Source organism: Helobdella robusta (assembly GCF_000326865.2).
Source record: "Helobdella robusta unplaced genomic scaffold HELROscaffold_5, whole genome shotgun sequence".
NCBI lineage: Eukaryota > Metazoa > Annelida > Clitellata > Rhynchobdellida > Glossiphoniidae > Helobdella > Helobdella robusta.
The window spans coordinates 887949-910811 of record NW_008705254.1 but is presented as its reverse complement, the minus strand read 5'-3'; the positions used below and the strand labels follow the sequence as shown (position 1 = coordinate 910811).

The 22863-nt window shown below is 32.9% G+C and overlaps 5 protein-coding genes across 5 annotated transcripts; 3 read left to right on the top strand and 2 right to left on the bottom strand.

Annotated features, from left to right (window-relative positions):
* HELRODRAFT_67530 (hypothetical protein) lies at positions 1–2041 on the bottom strand (the record flags this gene model as incomplete). Its single annotated transcript, XM_009026858.1, has 4 exons — positions 1–312; positions 814–939; positions 1071–1304; positions 1523–2041. 4 exons carry the CDS (start codon positions 2039–2041, stop codon positions 1–3), a joined length of 1191 nt encoding a protein of 396 aa, XP_009025106.1.
* An 895-nt stretch (positions 2042–2936) lies between these two features.
* On the top strand, positions 2937–3831 carry HELRODRAFT_163156 (hypothetical protein; the record flags this gene model as incomplete). Its single annotated transcript, XM_009027114.1, has 4 exons — positions 2937–2973; positions 3272–3432; positions 3547–3678; positions 3817–3831. 4 exons carry the CDS (start codon positions 2937–2939, stop codon positions 3829–3831), a joined length of 345 nt encoding a protein of 114 aa, XP_009025362.1.
* Positions 3832–5939: 2108 nt separating this feature from the next.
* HELRODRAFT_163155 (hypothetical protein) lies at positions 5940–7637 on the bottom strand (the record flags this gene model as incomplete). Its single annotated transcript, XM_009027113.1, has 4 exons — positions 5940–6205; positions 6323–6474; positions 6786–7258; positions 7389–7637. 4 exons carry the CDS (start codon positions 7635–7637, stop codon positions 5940–5942), a joined length of 1140 nt encoding a protein of 379 aa, XP_009025361.1.
* Positions 7638–12282: 4645 nt separating this feature from the next.
* HELRODRAFT_189115 (hypothetical protein) lies at positions 12283–14446 on the top strand. Its single transcript, XM_009027112.1, is given in 3 exon segments — positions 12283–13880; positions 14067–14275; positions 14295–14446. 2 exon segments carry the CDS (start codon positions 12876–12878, stop codon positions 14088–14090), a joined length of 1029 nt encoding a protein of 342 aa, XP_009025360.1. The 5' UTR covers positions 12283–12875; the 3' UTR covers positions 14091–14275; positions 14295–14446.
* A 1065-nt stretch (positions 14447–15511) lies between these two features.
* HELRODRAFT_163153 (hypothetical protein) lies at positions 15512–22640 on the top strand (the record flags this gene model as incomplete). The annotated part of the gene is made up of 16 exons (XM_009027111.1): positions 15512–15596; positions 16813–17000; positions 17451–17610; positions 17808–17975; positions 18139–18390; positions 18509–18636; positions 18736–18856; positions 19108–19259; positions 19526–19619; positions 19864–20001; positions 20332–20475; positions 20734–20868; positions 21124–21249; positions 21335–21463; positions 22038–22166; positions 22447–22640. The coding sequence occupies 16 exons, from the start codon at positions 15512–15514 to the stop codon at positions 22638–22640; spliced, it is 2343 nt and encodes a 780-aa protein (XP_009025359.1).
* Between the last annotated feature and the right edge of the window lie 223 nt (positions 22641–22863).

The window sequence follows — 22863 nt, the reverse complement described above, 5'->3', positions numbered from 1 at the left end:
TTAATTAGGGCCAGACCAATCTAAGACCAGACAGACAAACACACACCGACCTTTTTCGCTACATCTAACAGATGATGACTGTTCGTTTGAATTGACCCCAGTACTGGCAGCAGAAGCGGTCGTGGAGACGGGCGGATGACCACTACCGCTCATGTCTTTGCTGCTATTGGTCATGGAGGAGGAACCAGTCGAAGGAGGGTTCGTGATCCAGGGGTGCTTCAAGGCCATGGCAGAGGTCAAACGTTTCGAAGGGTCGACCACTAACAAACTGTCTATGAAGTCTCTGGCGGACTGTGAGGTGTCTTTCCAGTGCTGTTGAAAGTGAGATGGTGATAAAGTGAGAAAGGTTTGAGAAGGGAGATGATGAGAAAGGCAGTGAGTGTATGCACAGTAAGAACTAAAGTGAATTGAGACAACGAAAATTGAGGGAATTAAGGAGAGTCTTAGAATAAAAAATATTCATAAATTGATAGTAGCTACATGTATAGATACAAAGCAGAAAAAACCTAGAGACGACAAAATAGTAAGTGAGTAGAAATAAATGAATAATAAATATATACAGAGATGCATATATATACAGAGATAGATGAGGACAATTATTTTAATGACATATGCATGATTAGATAACAAAATGATGATTGTAATGGATAGAAAGATTGATGAAAATTGAAAATTATAAGTTTAATAATAACCACAGTTCAAAATTAAAATTAGAACACACAAAAGCACACACAACAAAGTATACAAAGACAGACAAACTTATACACACACAGACAAACACAGACATATACAGACACACACAGACAGACTAACATCAGTATCATAATAATATTTGGCCTTCAAGATACTCCTGTACAATCTAGATCTGTTGTCGTCCTCGAATGGAACCGTACCACTAAGAAGTATAAATGTTATGACTCCTATGGCCCAGACATCAACCTGTATGTGTATGTGTTTGTGTGTGTGTGTATGTGTGTATACGTTTGCATGTGTATATATATAAATGCAAGACAATAAGAACAAAAAAATTAGAAACAGCCATAATATTACCTTCAGCATAAAAAACAAACCTGGCACGTATATGGCTGCCTAGCCAGGACTTCAGGAGCAATATACTCAGGTGTACCACAGGTTGTCGACATCACACCAAAGCCACTGAGACCGAAATCAGTGATCAGGAGTTTAGAGTCAGCCCCCGGGTGATAATAGAGGATGTTCTCCGGCTTCAGATCTCGATGGGCTATTCCGAGACTGTGAAGGTATGAAGCTCCATTAAGAATCATTTTTAGTGTTTTTACTGCATCCTGAATTGAGGTATGGAGTATTAATGTTGATGTTATCTTGAAATATGAGACATTAATGTTGGTGTTGCTTCTGAAATTGATGTGGCCAGCCACTGCCCATATAAACAAATTATTTTTTAGATGATTTCAATTGCTAAAAATAGATTGAACTAAATTTTAAATCAACAAAAATGAAATAAAAAAAAGAGAAATAATTTTAAAATTATTTAAAAGCTAACAGTTTCTGTAAAGTACACTTTTGTAATGATCCTTTCAAATAGCTCTCCCCCGGTGGCTAATTCAACAACTAGATATAACTTTTTCACAGATTCGATAACCTCTACTAGTCTTATGATATTAGGATGTCGAACTCTCCTGAGAACATTCAATTCAGACTCACACATGTCCCCGGCCTTGACTCGATCGATGACTTTTATGGCATACGGCTGTTTTGACGCTTTATTCTCCACCCTAACCACCCTACTGTGACAACCTTTACCAATTAGGGCTTTTATGTCATACTTTGTTGTAACTTTAGGATCGAATTTGGCTTTGTAGGTTTGTTGGAGGCCAATTGGAGGCAATTTGTTGTAGGCATTGAGTTTAGGATTGGTGTTATTAACATGATTTAATTTTTTCACATCTCCCAGTTTATTTAATTCTATTTTATCTATGTTTTTATCTTGATATACGGTTTCTACTATCGAGAGTGTTTTGTTAGGGTAGTCGGTGGCAGGTTTGGATTTTAAACAACCCATCCTTCGCTTCAGCTGTTTATCTCTTAGGCATCTGTAGTAACAAATATTATATTTTTTAGTTTATTTTAGTTTAGAGTTTAAATTCTTATCATTATAGATAATGATTGAAGTGATAACAATTAATAAATAAATTATAATATTAAATTAGAAGAAATTCCTTCTTAATTTGAGATGAAATTCTTTTCTAATTTGAGATGTAAATTAAAACAAAATCCCAACAGGCACCAAGAAAATGTTCACAAATGTTAGCAGAACGTTAGTTTATTTATAAAAATCGATAGACATCTACAAATTAAAATTATGTTTAATTCTCTTATTTTAAGATTTTATCATAAAAATAAAAAGAGAAAAAAATGAATTCTTGAACTGAGAACTAAAAACAGCATCTAAGAACTTTGAATGAAAAATCATACCATTTTTAATGAAACGTTTATATGAGAGCGAAGGTTGAAATTGAACGTTTAAGAAGACAAAATGGCCATTAATTTATAAATGAAAAAGTTTCGAAAAGTTTCTTAATCATAGCCATTGCTGTTGAAAGAACAAAAGTTTATACACTTTGTAGCGTTCAATTAATGATGTATTAGTCGTTTTACTGTAAATTATTCATTTAATTAAATATTTATTATAAAATGTTAGTATTTAAATGGTGAAAAACTTTTTAAATGCATTAATTAAAAATCGGAATACAATTTTTTAAAAAATATTTCAACTATATCCAAACTGATACCAAGAATAAAATGTTATTCTTAAACTCTATAATTAAAACGTCTTTGGGAAATTTTCATCTGTATAAAAACAAGCTAAACGTCAAATTAACCGATAGTTTTAGAGTTTATTCGTTTAAATTTCGTTAATTTTCCGAGACTAATTTCTCTAATTTTGTTCACGCACGATGACTGATTCCGTCATTCAGAATTTGCAGTCGAGAGGTTAGTTTTTCTCATATGATTTCGTTAAAATTTTTAGTGAATTCTCGTGTGTTGTATGGTCGCGGTGAGCATATTATCACATATGCGTCGTCTATTTTGTTGCTTGTCGCTAATTTAGATTAGGTAGATTAATGATTTTCAAGGTTTCACGCAAATATTTAATTTTAACGAATTCCTCAATAGTCAATAGATGTTGTTAGGTTTTTGCAAATTCATTTCAAAAACTAAGAAAACGTGATGTCAAATAATTCTTTTATTTTTTGTATCATAATTTTAATTTTTAAATTTTGTATTTCAGATCCGTTTGCTGAGGATGAGAGTATTATCAGAGGTGGGGCCGGCCAGGATGGTTACATTCACATCAGAATTCAACAACGTAACGGCCGAAAGACATTGACAACTGTTCAAGGAGTGTCGTCTGAGTTTGATTTGAAAAAAATTGTCAAAGTTGCAAAAAAAGTTGGCAGACATTTTGAATTTTTATTTTATTTAAAAAAACATTTCAAAGTTTTCATAACTTTTTGTTGTTTTTCAGTTTAGTGAATAAATATTAAAAATATTTCATTCAAACAGGAATTTGCATGCAATGGAACAGTTGTCGAACACCCAGAATATGGGGAGGTCATTCAGCTGCAAGGTGACCAAAGACAAAATATAAGCAAATTCCTAAAACAAGTGGGACTCGCTCGTGATGATCAGATCAAAGTATTATTTAGTTTTTTTGTTTACCTGTATTTCTTTTCATGTTTTTGTTGGGTTAATAATTATATTTATAATAAATAAACACAAATTATAAATAAAATATTTATTAACTATTTTAATTATAATTGAAAATTTTTCTAGGTCCATGGTTTCTAAAGGCTCTGGGATATTTTTTGTGGTTATAAAATCAATGCTCGGATGACTATGTGCTTATTATTATTATTCAGAATATGTTATTATTGCTATTATTGTTGTTATTATTATTGTTTTTGTGGGCCCGTTGTTTGATGTTATATTGATTGAGGAATGATTTCGATGGTTATTGTTGTAGCATTGATTTGATGTTTTCAATAATATGAATAAAAATAAACGTTATTAATAATATTCAAACGGTAATAATGTTTGTAGTTTTCTTATTCGTGAATTTATATTTGGTTTTATTTGAAAAATAAACGAATGAAAAAATTGACATTTTTTCGTGTTTAATGTTTTTTATTCAATTTTTCAATTAAAGTGAGATAAAATATAATTAATAAAATAATTTGTCTTAAATAAATATGTAAATAAATCGGTATTTTTACGTCGCTTCATTTAAAAAGAGGTTTTTCTTTAGTTTTATGATGCTTGTTCATCATGTTTGGATTGCTCAGATGTCAAGTTGAAAACCAAACAGTCATTAGTATCACAAAACCCAAGGTAGAAACAAATCATTTCCAAATTGAAACGCTAATATAAAAATTGGAAAATAAAAAAGCAATGGTGTAATGTTTTTCGATTGGTATAATTTGGCATCAGCGTATGTCAACTTATTTACAAACTAATCTTTAATTTTTTCAGTAATTTGACTTAGAAACGTTCAATATTGACGCGTGTCGACAAAATTTATGGATAAAAGTTGCCCGCTTTTGTTTTTAATTCATTACATTTGATTTCCCAATGGCATCTTTAAGAAATTTCAAGTATCTTTCTTTCACTGGATCTGAAAAACTGATATATATTATGAAAATAAGTAGAATATGATCGTTATTTTATATTAAGATTAAATAATATTGTGGTAAAATAAATTATTTATCGATGACATAAATAGTTTGTGGTGTATAAATTTCCATCAGTTAATAATTATAAAATGCATTAATAGTAATTAACAAAGAACTAACATATAATTAACTATATAGGGCATGATGGTGTGGATTAGTTTGAACGTGTTAGTTGTTAAGACCTCTAAAAAATGGTTCGGAAAATTGTAAAACATGAAGAAGAAGAAGAAAATATATTAATAACATATTTGAGCTATTTCTCTTGCAGGCCAAAATATCATTAGCATTGATGACATCAACAACTGAACCGTCTGACTTGGCTACCATTATCACAGCTGGAAAAGTGTAAAGTTTCAAATGTCCTTCTGCTATTTTGGATAATTTTTCGTTAGTTTTTACCTTTGCCGCAGCCTAAATATTTAGAAAAATATCAATATAATATATAATAATATAATATTATATAATATCAATATAATAATTATAAAATGTTATTTACCCTAAAGTACTGTCAATTGCAGAGGATAAATTTAGTAAATTGTCATTATATATAGTAAATAAAAACGCTATGTTTTTATAAATTAGTAAATTGCAATAAGTTTTAGCAAATAACAGTAAATAATTACAGTAAAGTACCAAAAATTACACTAAGTTACATCAAAATAGAATTAACAGACAGAGTAACGTCAAGTAATGAAACGAAACGAAACGAAATCTTTTACCTCTAGATCAAGTACAAGATTCCAGGAGCTGATAAAATACTCCTCAAGGAGTTTCATAACGCCCGAACTTTCGAGAACAGTGTCCCGTAAAGTTCGGGCTGAACCTAAAAATAATAAGGGTGTAATGGTTCGACAATGACGTCACTGGCGTGTTGACAACATTTGGTGACATTTTTAAGAAAAACCTAAAAAAGGCACTAATACGACATCCCAATACCAAATAATACAAGATACCAAAAAAACCATACCTCAGCAAGACTGATCGTCAAGTGAGCCCCAAAGCAGAATTAGGTGCAAAAGTTTTGAGGTGCCTGAGGCTAAATTTAAGGCTTTTTCGAGCGGAAAATATGGAATCTTGGTTTCGAGTTTATTGTTAAGTATTATTAAATATTATTAAGTGTTATTAATTATTATTAATGGATATAAATTGTTTCTAATTAATATTTATTTTCATCAGTGACTAAAATATTTAAAAGTGTTAAAATTCAGGAAAATAAATGAAAAACTTTTAGCAATTTACCTTTTTAAATGGAAAAAATCCAATTTCTAAAAGTTTCTTTGCCTCGAGTATCGATATATCTTTGCGCCATTTTACTCCAGAAACGTCTTCATCACCACCACTATCATCATCAGCATCAGCAGCATCATCGTCATCATCATCATAATCAGTAGTTGGTTGTTGCATTTCAATTTTCATATGAGGCATATAGCCGATGTTAACTTCGTTCTCTTCGCCATCGTCATTTTCATCCATCTTTCTCATCCATTCCAAATCTGAAGTGTTGTTAGTTATTTTTTTTTGTCGTCCCTATTATTATTTTTATTTTAAACAAAAAGTTGCAAAAATATTTAAACGAGTCATTTTTTATTTCAAAATTTAAATTTACCCACCCACGTTTAGCCTCTTCTTATTGGGTACAAACAATTTAAACTGCTTGATGTCATTTCCGGTCCTGTCAATAATGACGTTGCCGAGAAACATGGCGGGTGTAAACCAAAATGGAAGATTCGGAGGAACGTTCAGCTGAAATTCAGCGTGTATCCTGTTAAAAGGTAGTTAAACTCAGTTTATACGCAGGAAAAATACGATTGTATGTAGAAAATTGACGTGATTGGAAACAAATTTAGTCGGTATTTGGTTAGTTTTTTGGCCCGCCCCGTAGAATTTTTAAATTAAAAAATTTTCAAAATTTTGGGCCCCACCCTTGTCAAAGTTGTCTAGATCCGCCCCTAGTGTGAATAACTGTTAGTATTATTTTATCATTACAACGGGTGCCTACTGGTAAAAGATGTAGCAGCAGCAGAAACAATAGTACAGAAATTATAAATTAGATTTTGGCAGTTCAATCTCAACCTGAAATGAATATCCAAATACTGATCATCATAAGCTCTGACCACGGCCAGACTGCCTCCAGGTTCGAACCGCATATGTACAAATGGTCTCTCGTGAAACATTCGCAAAATTTCGTACAAAAATTGCTCAGTTGGCTCGCTGAGATGGGGTGGATAATAGCGATTCGACGGCAGTCCTGGTCCGTTTTTGTACTTGGTGTAAGTTTTCACCAGCCAGTATGTTTTTCCGATTAGATTTTCGATGGAGGAGTCGGAGTTTACATCTGGTAGAAAGAGTTTGAAGTGTTTTATAGGAAAAGTTTTTGACTTTTCATTGACTTCCTTCCACGATTGGAGCCCTGAAAATTCTGATTTTTTCGATATTATGTTGTTTTCATTGTTGAGGAGCGTGTTGAAAAGTAGAGGTTTGTAACTGGCTCTCAATGTGATGTTTCGGTCGAAAATACCAGCTGGTAGGTTGTAGGACCATAGTTTCTGTTGATAAAATTTGTTTTGTATGCAGATGCAATTAAAACAAACGTTAATCAATCCGAAAAATTAAACTTTTAATATCGTTATTTCATTTATTTAACTATATATAACTGCATAAGAATTTGAACCACACCTGTCCATTTTGAGTCCAACGTCTCATTAGTTTAGTAAACTCGTTAGCAGACAAAACTCCGTCACCATCTTCATCAAACTTATGGAAAATCATTCCGCCATCCATACTGACAACTGTAGTTTTCTCATTTTCACATCCAACTATATACCCGCATTTATTGAAGAACTTATAAAATGATGCCTTATTCAGTATATAGTTCAATATTAGTGCTAATGTTACTGATAGAACTGCAAATTTTATGAGATTCATACCTCAAACTACTTAATGATTGAAGACATCGTTGAAAATTAAACGAATTAACAACTGAATATTCATTTTGAAGTGTTATTTTATCAAAAAAGTCGTATTATAAAGCTTACTTACAAGGAATTTATCGTTATTTACAAGTTTTAAATTGAATAAACAATACTTTAACTTCCTTATTCACTCATTGTCATTGAAAAATTCCTACTTAGAACGTTCACACTTGACTGACAATGGTTCAAATAGGCATCTATATGTATATATACCAAGTATATATCTTAATCATACAGTACATTTGATTACTGTTTTAAAACTTTTATTCATAGTTTTGAAACGTAGGTCATCAGAATTAATAGAATTTAATTGAAAACAGTTTATTTTAATAAGAATTATTGTAATAATTTTATATTAATAATGATTTTTACAATTTTAAATGAATAATAAAAGTTAATTCGATAAAAAATTTTTTTCACATTTTAGCACTTCCCTACTTACTTCGTTTATGGCGCCTCGCTTTAATTTTGTAAATAAACGATTAATTAATAAGAAAGTGTTTTATCTCTTAAATTAGAAATATTTACGAATTATTTTCAATATCAGTTAAAATGCTGCTGAATTTGTACAAGCGATCGATTGGTTTTAAAGGTATTTTTACCTTTTAGTATTTTAATTGTTCTCACTTCTTATCTTCTTCTTGAAGTTCTTAAAATCTTAACTAATGTTTTAAAAACTTATAAAAACAAAGGTTAAAGTTTAATAGCTAATTCTGCATTTGTTTTTTCTGGCCCTTTTCTCTGGAACTCTCTACCTCCTTCTCTGACTACCTCTCCATCACTTACGAAATTCAGTTTGCAAAATTCATTGAGGAGCGCTGTTGAACATTGTGGAAATAGCGCTTTATAAACTGATAGATTATGATTAATTGATTGATTGATTAATTGATTGACTGATTGATTGATATCTGGTATTGATCCCATTTCTGGATCATCACTATCAGATCAGTGATTTATTTTATATACTTTTTAAAATTTTAAATGTATTTTGTTTCATTTTATTTTTCAATTGCCTACTAATTCTAGATTAATATCCTTTTTTCAAATTTCAGTAAAAAATGAATATTTCACGAGCAACATGTTTGAGTATTTTGAGTGCAAGCAGTGCGATGTGCACAAAGTCGAGGACCCGAATGGTGGGGTAAGTTAGCTAAGTTATTTTATTGGTAAGGTATTAATTACAGTTACATGATGACATACAATTAGCCATTAGGTGAAAATTACATAGACAAGATAACTAACCTTTTTCATTTCAATTAAATTAATTAATTAATTAAATTTTTAAATTAAATATTTTAGAAAATATTTAAAGAAAAATTTCTTTTCTTTTTCTTATTTCCAGTCACTTATTCCTCCAGTTGCATGCAGCTTTTCAAAAAGTAATTATTTTAAAATATATATTTTATCATTTTATCATCATTCCACCATCCAGACATAATCCTAGAATCAATCAATTTTCCCTCTTTTCATCATCATCTCATCTTAAATCCATCATTTCATCATAGTTTTATAATAATTTTAACATAGTTTTAACTTAATTTCATAATTTTATCTAGAATATTTTTCTCCACCTAGCCTACCCTAATCACTTAGCCATTGCAGACGAAGACGGTGGCATTGTTATAATGAATACCTCGAAAAGTTGCATTGATGGTTTCATGCAAGGTATATTTTTATCTACACACCCACTCACACGCACACACACATATACACACACACAAATGTATATGAACAGCACATATTATCAAATAAACTAAAAATAGACTGGATGGCTCACTCGAATGCCATATTTGACGTTGACTGGATGACCAAAGACAACAAATTGATATCTGCCTGTGGCGACCAAACTATTGTTCTATGGGATATTGAGTCGGAACATAAACTGTCGACTTTGACTGGTCATACAAGTAGCGTAAAGACGGCTAAATTTTCTTTGGACAACCAAAGTATTTAGTGTTTTTTTTGAGAGAGATTTTAGTTTCTATGTTTGTGTTTTTTGATAGTGTTTTTTAATTTTCTTCGTTAATTCATCATCATCACTACCATCATCATCAATGATATCATCATCATAACTACCCTCACTATCATCATTATCATTACTTGCATCATCATCATCATCATAACTACCACCATCATCATCATCATCATCGTGGTTTGCACAGACATCATAGTATCAGGATCGAGAGATGGACATATAATGGTCTGGGATCTTAGGGTCAATAAGTCAGAAAGTGAGTAGATGATGATAAATAATAATAATAAATAATAATAATGGTAATAATAATAATAATAATAGATGAGACATTGAAATGTATAATCGACATACCGAATGCTCACGCTGCCCAAGCCTCATCCAATAAGAGAACGCCGAATTGTAAGAATAAGCAAGTAAGTTTCGACGATAATGACGATGATGATGATGACGATGATGATCGTCATCATCATCGTCGTCGTTGCTAACATCATCATCATCACCACCATCAAATATATTATTATCACCATCATCACCATCAAATATATTATCATCATCATTGTTGTTAATTGCTATCTACTAGATCATCATTTTAATCTTCGCTATCTTTATTATCATAATCATTTTTATCGTCGCCATCATCATCATCACCATCATCACTATCATCATCGTCACTATCACCATCGTCATCACTATCATCATCATCGTCGTCATCATCATCATCGTCGTCATCATCATCATCATCCTGATCACGTGACAGGCAATACAGCACAGCGTCACGGCCGTCCTCTTCCAGGACGATTGCACGTTCACATCAGCCGGATGCGCCGATGGGTTTGTGATGATGATAATGATATTACTAAAGATGATGATAATGATATTACTGATGATTATATTACTGATGATAAGGATAATGATGGTGTTGATAATGATGATGATGATGTTGATAATGATGATGATGATGTTGATAATGATGATGATATTACTGATGATAGAGATGATGATGGTGTTGATAATGATGGTAACGGCGACGATGGTGAAGATGAGGAAGAGGAGGAAGTAGATGGTGTATTTATTATCTTTTTGTATTTCCAGTTCCATAAAGTTCTGGGACGTGAGAAAGATCCAGGCCATATCGTCATCTGCCAAGAACCCGCACATCCCAAAGCATATAATAACCTGTCAATCAAAGAACGGTCGCTCCTATGGTGGGTTATGTTGGGGTAGTGTAGTGGTTAAGTTGCCTGGTTCTACTGCTGTTGCACTGCACCGACCGGGTCCGAATGCAAGACAGGATCTCTTGCCTGGCTATCGCCTGTCTGATGTGTGTGAATGGAGCTATTAAGGGAGAAATATTGTTAATTATATCAAAATCTTTTATTATTTGTTTTATCTTTTATTTTTATAATCTTTTATTCTTTTATTGATCTCATTGCTACTTGTATGCAGGCATATCGAGTCTGGTGTTCAGTAGTACAAGAAATTTCATGTTTGCCAGTTGTCTAGACGACTCTGTCTATCAATTTGATTGTCTCAATTATAAAACTATGCCAGGTGTGTTTGTCTGTCTGGCTGTGAGTCTGTCTGTGTGTGTTTGTGTGTCTGGGGTTTTTGGTTTATCACCATATAGTTAATATACATACTCAATTACTTGCCTACACAAACATATATGCAGATCATATGTACGCGCGCACGCGCACACACACACACACACACACACACACACACACACACACACACACAGACACACACACACAGACACACACACACACACACAATCACCCAGTAACTTGCTACAGAGGTCATAAAGTCAGTTCGTTCTTTGTGAAGATCTGTCTGAGCCCAGACGACAAGTTCCTCATGTCTGGCTCTTCAGATGCCTCTGCATATATCTGGCCCATACAGACAGACAAGCTATGTACTTCATCATCGTCGTCGTCTGGGTTATTATCGTCGGGGAGGAAGGGATCTATTAGGGGGTCACCTCGTACCCCGTCAGTGGGCTCCGCCAAAAGGTCGACCCTACACAACAAGATAGCATCCTCATCATCACTGTCACCAGCACTGGCAAATTTTTCACCAAGCATATCAGCCGTCTTATTTTCTCCTCCTCCATCATCATCTTCATCTCCATCCTCATCGTCACATCGCAACACCCTCTCGAATTTATCACCATCTCCCTTCAAAATGACTGGCCACTTGGAGGAAGTGACCTCTGTGGCCTGGTGCCCTTGTGATGGTCTCAAGGTCGTGACCCTCAGTGATGATAATACAGCCTTTATTTGGAGGGTAGATCGGTCGAGGATGGATTTTGAGGGAGAGAGAGATAGAGGGAGATATGGGAATTGTGGAGAGAGAGCGAGAGATAGTGATAGGCGTGGTGAGGGGAGGTTTCTTGGTGATGATGTCAGGAAGTTTGTTGTTGGAAGGGTGGAATGCTGCCCTAGTGTTGCTGCTCAGTCTGGTTAGCATTCAGTTTGTTTATTCATGTGCTTGTGTGTGCGTGTGCGTGCGCGCGTGTATACAATTGAATGAATGAGAGTGAGTGAATACACAAATGAGTGAATAGACAATTTAATTATAATTTAATTATAATATATTATAATTTCCTCGTCGACCTTGCCAGCCGCTACTCCGAGAAAATGCTTCTTCTCATCATCGCTGACCAGTCCGCTGAAGTCATCAGCGTCACCACCACAGCGACAATCGTCATCGTCATCTTCATCCTCAACATCGTCTGCCCTGAAGCTGGGTCTATCTAATCTACCGACTCGAGAAAAGGTGCCCTGCCCGACGATCACGTCATTCTTCACTAAGAGTTCACTCAAGAAAACCATCTCCATTGGTGGTGGTGGTGGTTGCACGCCCAAGAAGTTGATTCTATCACCAAGAAAAATCGCTTTCACTAGTAACAACAACAATAATAACAGCAACAACAGCAACAATAATAACAGCAACAATAATAATAATAATAACAACAATAATAATAATTCTTGTAGTATTGGTTGTAGTAGTAGTAGTAATGATAATAATAATAATATTAGCTCCGCTAGATGTCTGATTTCAAGAAAAGATTCTTTGAATTCTTCCATTATTACTACTACTACTGCTGCTACTAATACTACCACTACTACTACTACTACTACTAATAATAATAATAATAATAATGATAATAATAATAACAATAATAATAATACTAATTATAATTATAATAATAGGATGAATAAAAATAAACTGAATAATTTAGTTTCTTCTATCGGGGATGGTACTGAAAGTGTAGCTGATGTCGGGAGTAAGAGATGCTTGAAGAGAAAATGTTTTCCCGTCGATGATGATGATAGTGATGATGGCAATAATAATAATAATAATAATAATAATAATAATAATAATAATAATAATTATAGTAATAATAATAGTGAAAATGATGATGGTGATGATGTTAAAGTTTTAAGAACATTTCAGCTGAAGAAGAGAAAGTTGTTATTTGATGAAAATAATAATAATCTTGGTGATAATAACAACAACAACAACAATAATAATAATAATAGTAATAATAATAATAATAGTAGTAGTGATAATAGTAGTAATAATAATAATACAGAAGTTATTGATATCACAAATGATGAGGAATGTGATGAAGATGATGACGATTGTCTGATTATTAATGATAATGATGAAAATTCAGATCCTTCACCGTCATCATCATCAACCACTTTGCCATCATTATCATCATCAACCACTTTGCCATCATCATCATCAACCACTTTGCTATCATCGTCATCATCAGCTACAAAAGCAACTGCAGTGAAGTCTATAGCTGATACAAATAAGAATAATTTAATTTTCTGTAACAACAACAACAACAGCAGCCACAACAACAACAATTCAAGTGGCCAAAGCAAGATAAGTGGCCACGACCACAACCACAGTTTTATAAGTGACCGCGACAACTACCACCACAACAACGACGACGACAGCAGCAGCAGCAGTTGTAGCAACAACAACCACAACAACAGTGTATCGAAGTTTCTCAGACCAGCTAACTGGCTTGTCGAACTTAGTAGGAAAAAAACACTACAACAACAACACAACAACAACAGTATTGGCCGTAACAACAACAACAATAATAATACTAATAATAGAAATAATAATAATATTTCATCACCAAAATCATTTAATGCCTCTAAGCGCTCTTCAAAGACCAAAAAACAGCCAGCGAAAAACGTTTGATTTTTTTTCTTCTACGTTACCATGCCGTGATTCTTATTATTATTGTTATAATTATTGTTTATTATTATTATTATTGTTGTTCTCATTAATAAATATTGTAATTATTTCTAGGTTTTTGTGTTACTTGTAAAATTAATCCGTTAAAATAATTAACCTACAAAAATTTTTTTCTTATTTCAGAGAAGTAGATCAACAAAGTCCTGAAAGAACACACACACTCACGCACACACACACAAACAAACACACACAAACAAACAAACACACACGCAAACACAGACACACACGCACATTGTCATGTATATAAAATATAAAGAATGCTTCTTGACTCGCCTTTGGCTGGCACAATTATCGTCATAATTATCATTATCATTGTTATCATTTTGCTAGAAGATACGTAGCTCGTTAATATTCATGCTTCATATAGGAGTGAATTTTTTTTTACGATATTTTTTAAATTTGCATATTGTGATCACATAAGTTTGAATGGGAAAAAAAATGTTTTTCGTGTTTTTGGCTAATTTCGAAAGATTTCTGCCTCTACGTTTGAGGCTGTACAAAACTTAGTTCATTTGCCTAAAAGTGACTAAATCTCGCCAATTTATTGACTACACTAACGCATTACTGTGTCTGCTGAATCATGCAAGCAGTGCATATAAGACGAAGGATTTTTACTTGTTTTCCGTATGAGTTCTCTCCGTTTCTACTGATGGACGAACTACTCCTTAAAAACATCCCTCTTCTTAAGTTTCGTACATTTCCAGCTCTAACAAAATCATCAAGATCATATTAATAAAATTAAAGATAATAAAATATAAATAAAATTAATTCGAATGAGTTCATCTGACGCGCGATATTGTTGTCATCTCAGCGGGGTTCGGAATGTTTCGATTGTTACGAAACCACAGGTGTTTTTGCATAATTATGTCAAATCATCATCGTCGTGATCGTCATCATCTTCGTTAACGTTATCAGCATCTCGTCGTCGTTGTCGTCTCGAAAAATGAACAACACCTGATCCATCATCATCATCTTCTCCATGTTTCTGACGTTGCTGTTCACATACTAGCACACATTTCTTATTCTTTCTTGGTATGACCAACTTCGCCTACCTACAAACCTAATTGCGTAATATTTGTAAATAAAAATTCCTCCTATGAAGCAGCGTTTAAAGCCACAAGCCATCAAAATTTATTGCGTTAATAAACATATTATATATATATTATATTATTTTATTATATATATACATATATATATATATATATATATATATATACATTTACATATATTTGCTTGGTATATATATATATATATATATATATACATAATTTGTTGCAATAAGATCAATATCCTTATTCAAATGGTTTTAGTTAAATGACATTATTGATGAAAATATTAACACCGCTACTACTACTACTGCTACTGCTGCTACTACTACTGCTTCTACTACTACTGCTATTACTGCTACTACTGCTGCTGCTGCTACATCTTGAATTTGTAACACTGAATTATTTTTAGTAGTTTATGAGATTTTTAATTTAAAAATTTCTTGAACTACTTTGTGCTTTAAATACAAATTATTCCCAAATTATTTATACAATGAATTGGAGTGGTGTTAAATTTTGAAGATGGTGAAGATGGTTAAGTTGCTTGGTCATGCTGGGGCTGTAACAGGGCTCGAACGCATAGATATCCCCTACTGTCACACGCATTGTATGTGTGTGTGTCTGTGTGTGTGTGTGTGTTTGTGGGTTGTTTTTGGTGTTGACGCCTATAAAAATTAATCAAGAGAGGATTTATACGTCACTGTTGTCGTTATCGTGATCATCATCTTCATAATCATTGCTATTGTCTTTTTTACTACTGCCGTTATTAAATGCTATCCAGCCAGAAAATTCAACTCGCAGTTAATTGGATTGACATGTTACGTGTTGAATTTAGGTAATAATTAAATATAAAAATGAATTATTTATATATTAAATATTAATTTTATATGAATTTTCACATGCGCAACATCGTGTGACATAACATATCGCGATGTCAGGCTCTTCTTTATCTTTTTATAGTGTCGTGTAACTTATTGCTTGTATGAAACTTTGTATATTATTGTACGCGTTGTATGTTTTTGTATTTTATGTATGGCCTTGTATTGTAATTTGTATGTATTGTATATTGGATGTATTGTATATTGGATGTATTGTATATTGGATGTATTTTATATTGGATGTATTGTTTATGTTCACGTTGTATATTCTGTTTATATTGCATGTTTATTTTATATTGTTTGTATTGTATGTATGTATTGTGTTCTGTATGTGTTATAGTATATATACCTGTATATATTAATTATTGTATGTATGTGTTGTTTTAAATGATTAATTTTATTTTTAATTCAGTTAAATAACCCGCCTGAGAGGTTGTTAAGTTTATTTAGCTGCTAGCTAGTTCCAGCTAGACATCCTAACAAGTAGTTGATGAAACTTTCGAGGTAGTTTGATTAGGTTGAGGTACAGTTTGCATATTTCTAGAAAATTATGATCTAAACTTGCTTTTGTGAAAAGAGTTTCGTAATTTTGCCAAAAAATGAAGATTTTTCGTTCGTTTTTTGTTTTGTCAACCGTTTTTTGCATCGGGATTAAAGGTAAGAATTTTTAATTTGTTTTTTAATTAAATGAAATTAGTGGTTTTTTATTAATTTAATATTAACTAAGCAATTAAAATGATTAATTATTGAATTTCATTAATATTCTCAGTTATAGAAATGTTTATTCATCATTAAAAGTCTTAATTCAAATAATTTCTTGAAAGTAAATGTCTAAATCAAAGTTTAAATCGAAAAATTAGATTGAATCTTGTGTTTGTATATATAGCAAGTATAAATTTCTGATAAAGAAAACGATAGTGACAACTAAGTTATTAACACAACAAGGCAACTTGGTGAATGTTGCCCTGAAGAAACCAGCCTACCTCAGCTCCCTCTACCAGAACCTATTCAACGACTGTTTCCAATGCCTGGGTATTAACGGTGTGAATGGAATTAAGACGGATATTGTACACGCAGACAATAGTTTCCAGTATTCAAACTGGTTTGTAGTTGACCGTCTCGATGCTTATCAGGTCAACAGCATCACTCTCTATGGAAGAGATAACTGCAATCTTATTTGTTGTGAGTTCAAATTTGCTTTTCTTAAATATCCTTGGTTATTAAACTATTAATGTTTGAGGGACCTCTTTTGTGGGGTCCTTGGGCATTACTCCGCCCGCCCTCTCCTGGATCCTACCTGCTCTGGTGAAGACAAAGATTTCTTTGAAATCGAACCTGGACGCAAGAGCAGGCGCTCATTACTGTTATACTGCGTCGACCCCCGTTTAATTTGCAAACGCTTTGTGAAATACGTTTTAAATTTTGATCAAAAAATCCTTTGAATCATTTCATTGAAATACACCTCGAATTCTAACTTTAAAATTTCAGACAACCGAATGAATTTCTTTGTTGTTGGACTGACCAACTTTTTCGATTCGAACGTGAACAAATCGATACGAGGGAATTAAGATCTGTGTGGTCAGTGGCCGCTGGAAGTGACCATAGCCGGCCAAGTCTTGACCGTCAACTGCAAGGATGGCAACAAATTTTCAAGGTACGTCATTATTCAGCAGTCGCAGGTTGTCGAGGAGCAGCTGAACAATAAGTTTCTGGCGTTCGCTGAGTTGGAAGTCTACGCCGATGGTTAATACATTTCTGCTGTTCTGTTCTTTTTTGTGGGTAATAATTCGAGAATACAAATGTGTCATCTATATTTGAGAATTATGAACAAACTTTGAACGATTTTGATAGTATTTAAAATAATTTAAAAATTTTGAGTAAGAATATAAATTTGTTAAACGTTCAAACATTTTTGAAATCCGAACTGTTCGCGTGTAAAGAGAACTTCTTGCAATACGACAACCTGGCCTACAAGAGACCCGCCTACATGAGCACTCCCGATGCAACCTACATCCCGAACAACTGCGTGGATGAGATTGAAAATAACTTCTGTCTTCTGGGGGCTGAACTTGCTCCGAATCCAAATTGGCCAGGCAGTTCAAAGTTCAGTACGTCGTCATGTATTTAAGAAAGGATTGCTGTGGTTAGTTTTTTTAATTGCTATATTTTAATTATTTGATTTGTATTAATTATTTTTTATTCAAACGGTAGCAATTTTTTAATTTTTTTTTATAAAAATATCTCAACGAAATAATCCATAAAAATTTCAAGCCGACAGAATGACCCAGTTCATCGTTGGACTGGCAGCCAGCTTTAACGAGAAAGTCAAGACAGTTTCCGTCAGATCAAGTTATGACGTTTGCGGTCAGGGGCCGTCCACGGTTCAGCCCGTAGACACCCCAATAAGGTTGGACTGTCCCAATAAGAATGCCTACTCAAGGTACGTCATCGTCCAACAAGATCCTACCATTGCAAATAATATAGGGGGCATGACCTTTGCTGACCTTACTGTTTACGGGTCAGGTAGGGGTGATTTTAATTGATAAGTTGGTTAGTAATTATTTTTTGATTTTAGTGGATGAATTGTTGTTTTATGTTTGAGGTAGAAATGTGGTAGTAGCTGTAGATATTTTCATTCCAGAAAATTCTGTGAACAAATACATGGGCTGCTTTCAGAATTTCCAAGTTCAAAAATCCTTCCAAGAGTCTTCATTAGATATTTGCATATCTTTGTACAATCAGCTAAACATTCCCTACGCTACAGTCAAGGTGAAACTGTCAGAAATATTTAAAAATAATTTAAAAATTACCTAAAAATACTTTAAAATGTATAGAAAAATGAAAAAAAACCGAATTATGTATATGTAGGACAATCAAATGTGCTATTGTGGAACTCCGACAACGCTCTTCCCATCTTCCCAGTGCTTTTCTAATTGCGACGTCATCACCGGGTTATGTGCTGCCTCTGATTTGACAGCTGTCTATACTAGTAAATCATTTTTGTTTCATAATTTTTGGAAAATTATTACTTCAGTTCTACCTAGTTGAATGTAATGAATATCATAATTAACCTTAATTTCTTGAAAATTTAAATTTTTAAAGTTTTTGATCTACTAAAAGATTCGCTTTAGATAATTTTCAATATAGAAGATAGACATTTTTTAATCAAACGTGATAAAAAAATACAAATTTACACAAATTTTTAAAAAACTATATCACAAAAATTATTACACCACAAAGCTCCGATAAGTCCTGGCTATTTGGGCTGCTATGTAGACGACGCAAACAACAGGGACCTAGATGTTCTGATGAAAAATGACGTCACCTCCATGACCAGTGAATTGTGCATTAATCTATGTGTGCAGAACGGCTACGCTTATGCGGGCTTACAGGTTTGCATATAATTTATTTAATAATAATAATAATTATGCCATTTTTACTATTATTTCTTTAATATTTCTTCGATACATCAATGGAGAACAGCCGTTATGTGTAAACACACGTGAATCACACACAGGCACTTCATCCGATATTGATAGATTTATTTCAAAATAATTTTAATGGTAAAAAGTTATTATGAATAATTTTATAAAATTTCGTTTCTTTCCTCTTCTTGGAAATTGCGTCTTTTTGCTACTGCTCGAATTCTTACGGGAAGAATGGAATGGCTTCCGCCAATGAATGCAACTCCGAATGCAGTGGAAACCAAGCCCAGCTATGCGGAGGGCCTTTAAGGAATACCATATATTCACGTATAAATATATATATATAATTATATATTTTCAGAAATAAACGATTGAAAATGAATATTGAAAAGAAATTGAATAAATTTTAGGGAATATTACATTGATTATTTTTTATTAAAATCAAATCTTTTTGGTTTTTTCCATGTTTTGCATGTCTAGCCACGAATCATACGTCTGTCGGAGTTTAGTTTTTTTTTCATAAGAATATTAATAACTTTATTTTAAAGTTTGAAATTTTGAACTTGGTCAGTTTGCAACACGTACGGAGGGCTGAAGAAATGCCCCGACCAGTACCACTGCTCTGATGGTTTCAATTTCGATACGTGGATGAACTGTCAATCACAAAAATGTCTGGCCGGCTGGACGGGTAGTTACTGCAAAGATAGAGGTAGAAAAAAAATTTAGTAAAAAAAATTTATTTAATTATCACTCATTTGTTGGTGGCACTTATCAACTGATTGATTGATTGATGTTACATAATTATCCAATTAATTAATCGATTTTTAGTTAATTGAGTTGGAATAATGGTTTAGGCGTCCGGTCCTACTGTTACAGCAGTGACCTGTTATAAATTCAAAGATAACCACGCATATTTTACATATATACATATATGTGTGTGTGTGTGTGTGTATGTTGTTGATTGATACATTTAAAAATTATTTAGGAAAAAAATTACAATAATAATAAATAAATAAATAAATGATGAACAAATAAATAGATTGTCAGACAAAGAATGGAAACTGTGGAATCCACCCGTGTTCCACGTTTAAAATTGGAACTGCAACTCTCACGGAATGTGTTTGTAAGGTTGGCTACCAGAAAACCTACTACAACGATGACTGCACACTTAGTAAGTGCTCTGGTTTTTTTTTCTAAAATTTTGTTCTCTAATTCTCCATTGAAATTTCAAAAATTTCTTCCACGTCTTTGATGTTGTGATTCATTAATGTCTCTTTTATGTTATTTGAATAGTTTTTAAAAATAAACTCACCAACGATGTTTTCAAATTTAAAACGTTTCACAACACTAAAACGTTGAATATCTTCGACTTTTGAGACACGTACATCAATAAAACTAAACACAATTCTCTCATTTCAACATCCTTCCTTCAACACCTCAGTTCCCAACGTGTGTGATGTTGCTCCAGCCATCTGCAACTTGACAACCTCCACTTGCACAAACACCCCTGACTCCTACGTATGCACCTGCCTGACAGGCTTCAGAAATCCAACTAACAACAAGACTATCTGCCTTGGTGGGTATGGTTGAATTTAAACTTTCTTTAATTTCTTTAAATTGTAATTAAAATTAAAAATATTTAAGTTTTTTTAATTTTTTTAAATTGTAATTCAAATTAAAAATATTTAAATTCTCTTTAACCTCTTTAAATTGTAATTCAAATTAAAAATATTTAAATTCTCTTTAACCTCTTTAAATTGTAATTCAAATTAAAAATATTTAAATTCTCTTTAACCTCTTTGAAATTGTAATTCAAATTAAAAATATCCAGACATAGACGAGTGTGTTGAAAAATCGGACACCTGCAATAAACCATCAGAAGCATGCGTTAACACAATCGGTTCGTTCACGTGTCAATGTTCAGCCGGCTACCAACGCATCAACAACATCTGCACAGGTTGTTAAACTTGAAAATTGAAACAAACCTCTTCAGAATATTTTACAAAAATGGCTAAAATAAATTATTTTAACCCTCAACGCAGATATAGATGAGTGTTCGAATAGTTCAAGTCCGTGTAACAATGCCACTTCTAGCTGTATGAACAACCCAGGAACTTACAACTGTACGTGTCTGAGTGGGTTCTGTAATAAGGATCAGTTTACCTGCGAAGGTTAATTAATTACTTAAGGTTAATTAATTGAAGGATCAGTTTACTTGCAAAGGTTAATTAATTACTTAAGGTTAATTAATTAAAGGATCAGTTTACTTGCGAAGGTTAATTAATTACTTAAGGTTAATTAATTACTTAAGGTTAATTAATTAAAGGATCAGTTTACTTGCGAAGGTTAATTAATTACTTAAGGTTAATTAATTACTTAAGGTTAATTAATTACTTAACTTAATGTAATGTAATTTGTTTAGTTTAGCTTCTAGTAAATTTGAAAACTTTATTTTTTATGATGTTGTAGTTAGTAGGAATTATAGTCATATTCAAACCAACATTGAAATACATTTGGTCCATTCATTCAATTAATTTTATCAAACTTTTGAAGAATCTAAAACGCTTAAATAAATTTTTAATTTTTCTTTAAAAAATTATTTAGAAAATCGAGTTTCTGTTAGCTACTCATTAATTACTGCACCCAACAAGCACATAAATTACGAATTATACTTGAGGATTACGATGAAATTGTTAAAAAATTCGACTAATTTTCATCAAAATCTACTTAAAATGAATCTCGCAGACGTGGATGAGTGCTCCAGAAACGCCAGCATCTGCAACTCAGCCATCTCATTGTGTCTGAACGTCGTCGGTAGCTACATTTGCTCGTGCTATAGCGGCTACTCGAATAAAGACCAATTTACTTGCGAAGGTCAGTATTAAAAATATCATTACACACACACACACACACGCATGCACGCACACACACAACACACACACACATATACACACGAACAGTGGCGAATCTAGACAAAGTTGACGTTCGGGCCAAAATATTTAAAAAATTAACATTTTTTGAAATTTGACTGTGGGCCATCAGTGGCAATAGGCCCCCGCAAGCTTTCTCCCTTAGACCCCACACACACTCACATACACACAGACACACAATCATACACACACACTCATACGCACACACACACACGCACACACAGTTTCTCCGGAAAGGATAGGCTTGTACGCGTTGATAGGGGTGACAGTGGCAGGCCTTCTAACCCTATTGGGGCTGCTCCTCTTCCTGGCGGCCGTCGTGAACAGGATCCTAAAGATGGTGTTCAGAAAGAGGAGTAATAAAAATAATAAACCACCAAATGGTGACGTCACTATTGTTAATGTTGATCTACGTTGATGGATTTGGTGAAATTTTTTTTTTGGGGGAAAATTTGGATATTTCGATTTGAGGTTATTTTAAGATTTTTTCCCTGTGGATAAGTTTAGATGAATTGAGGGTTTGTTATTTGTTTAGAGAAAATTATTTATAGAATTCAGGGTATAATGTTACTTTACGTTCATCCAATACTAGAATGAATGAACAACTACTATTAGTAAACTTTGAGAAGATTAAACATTTT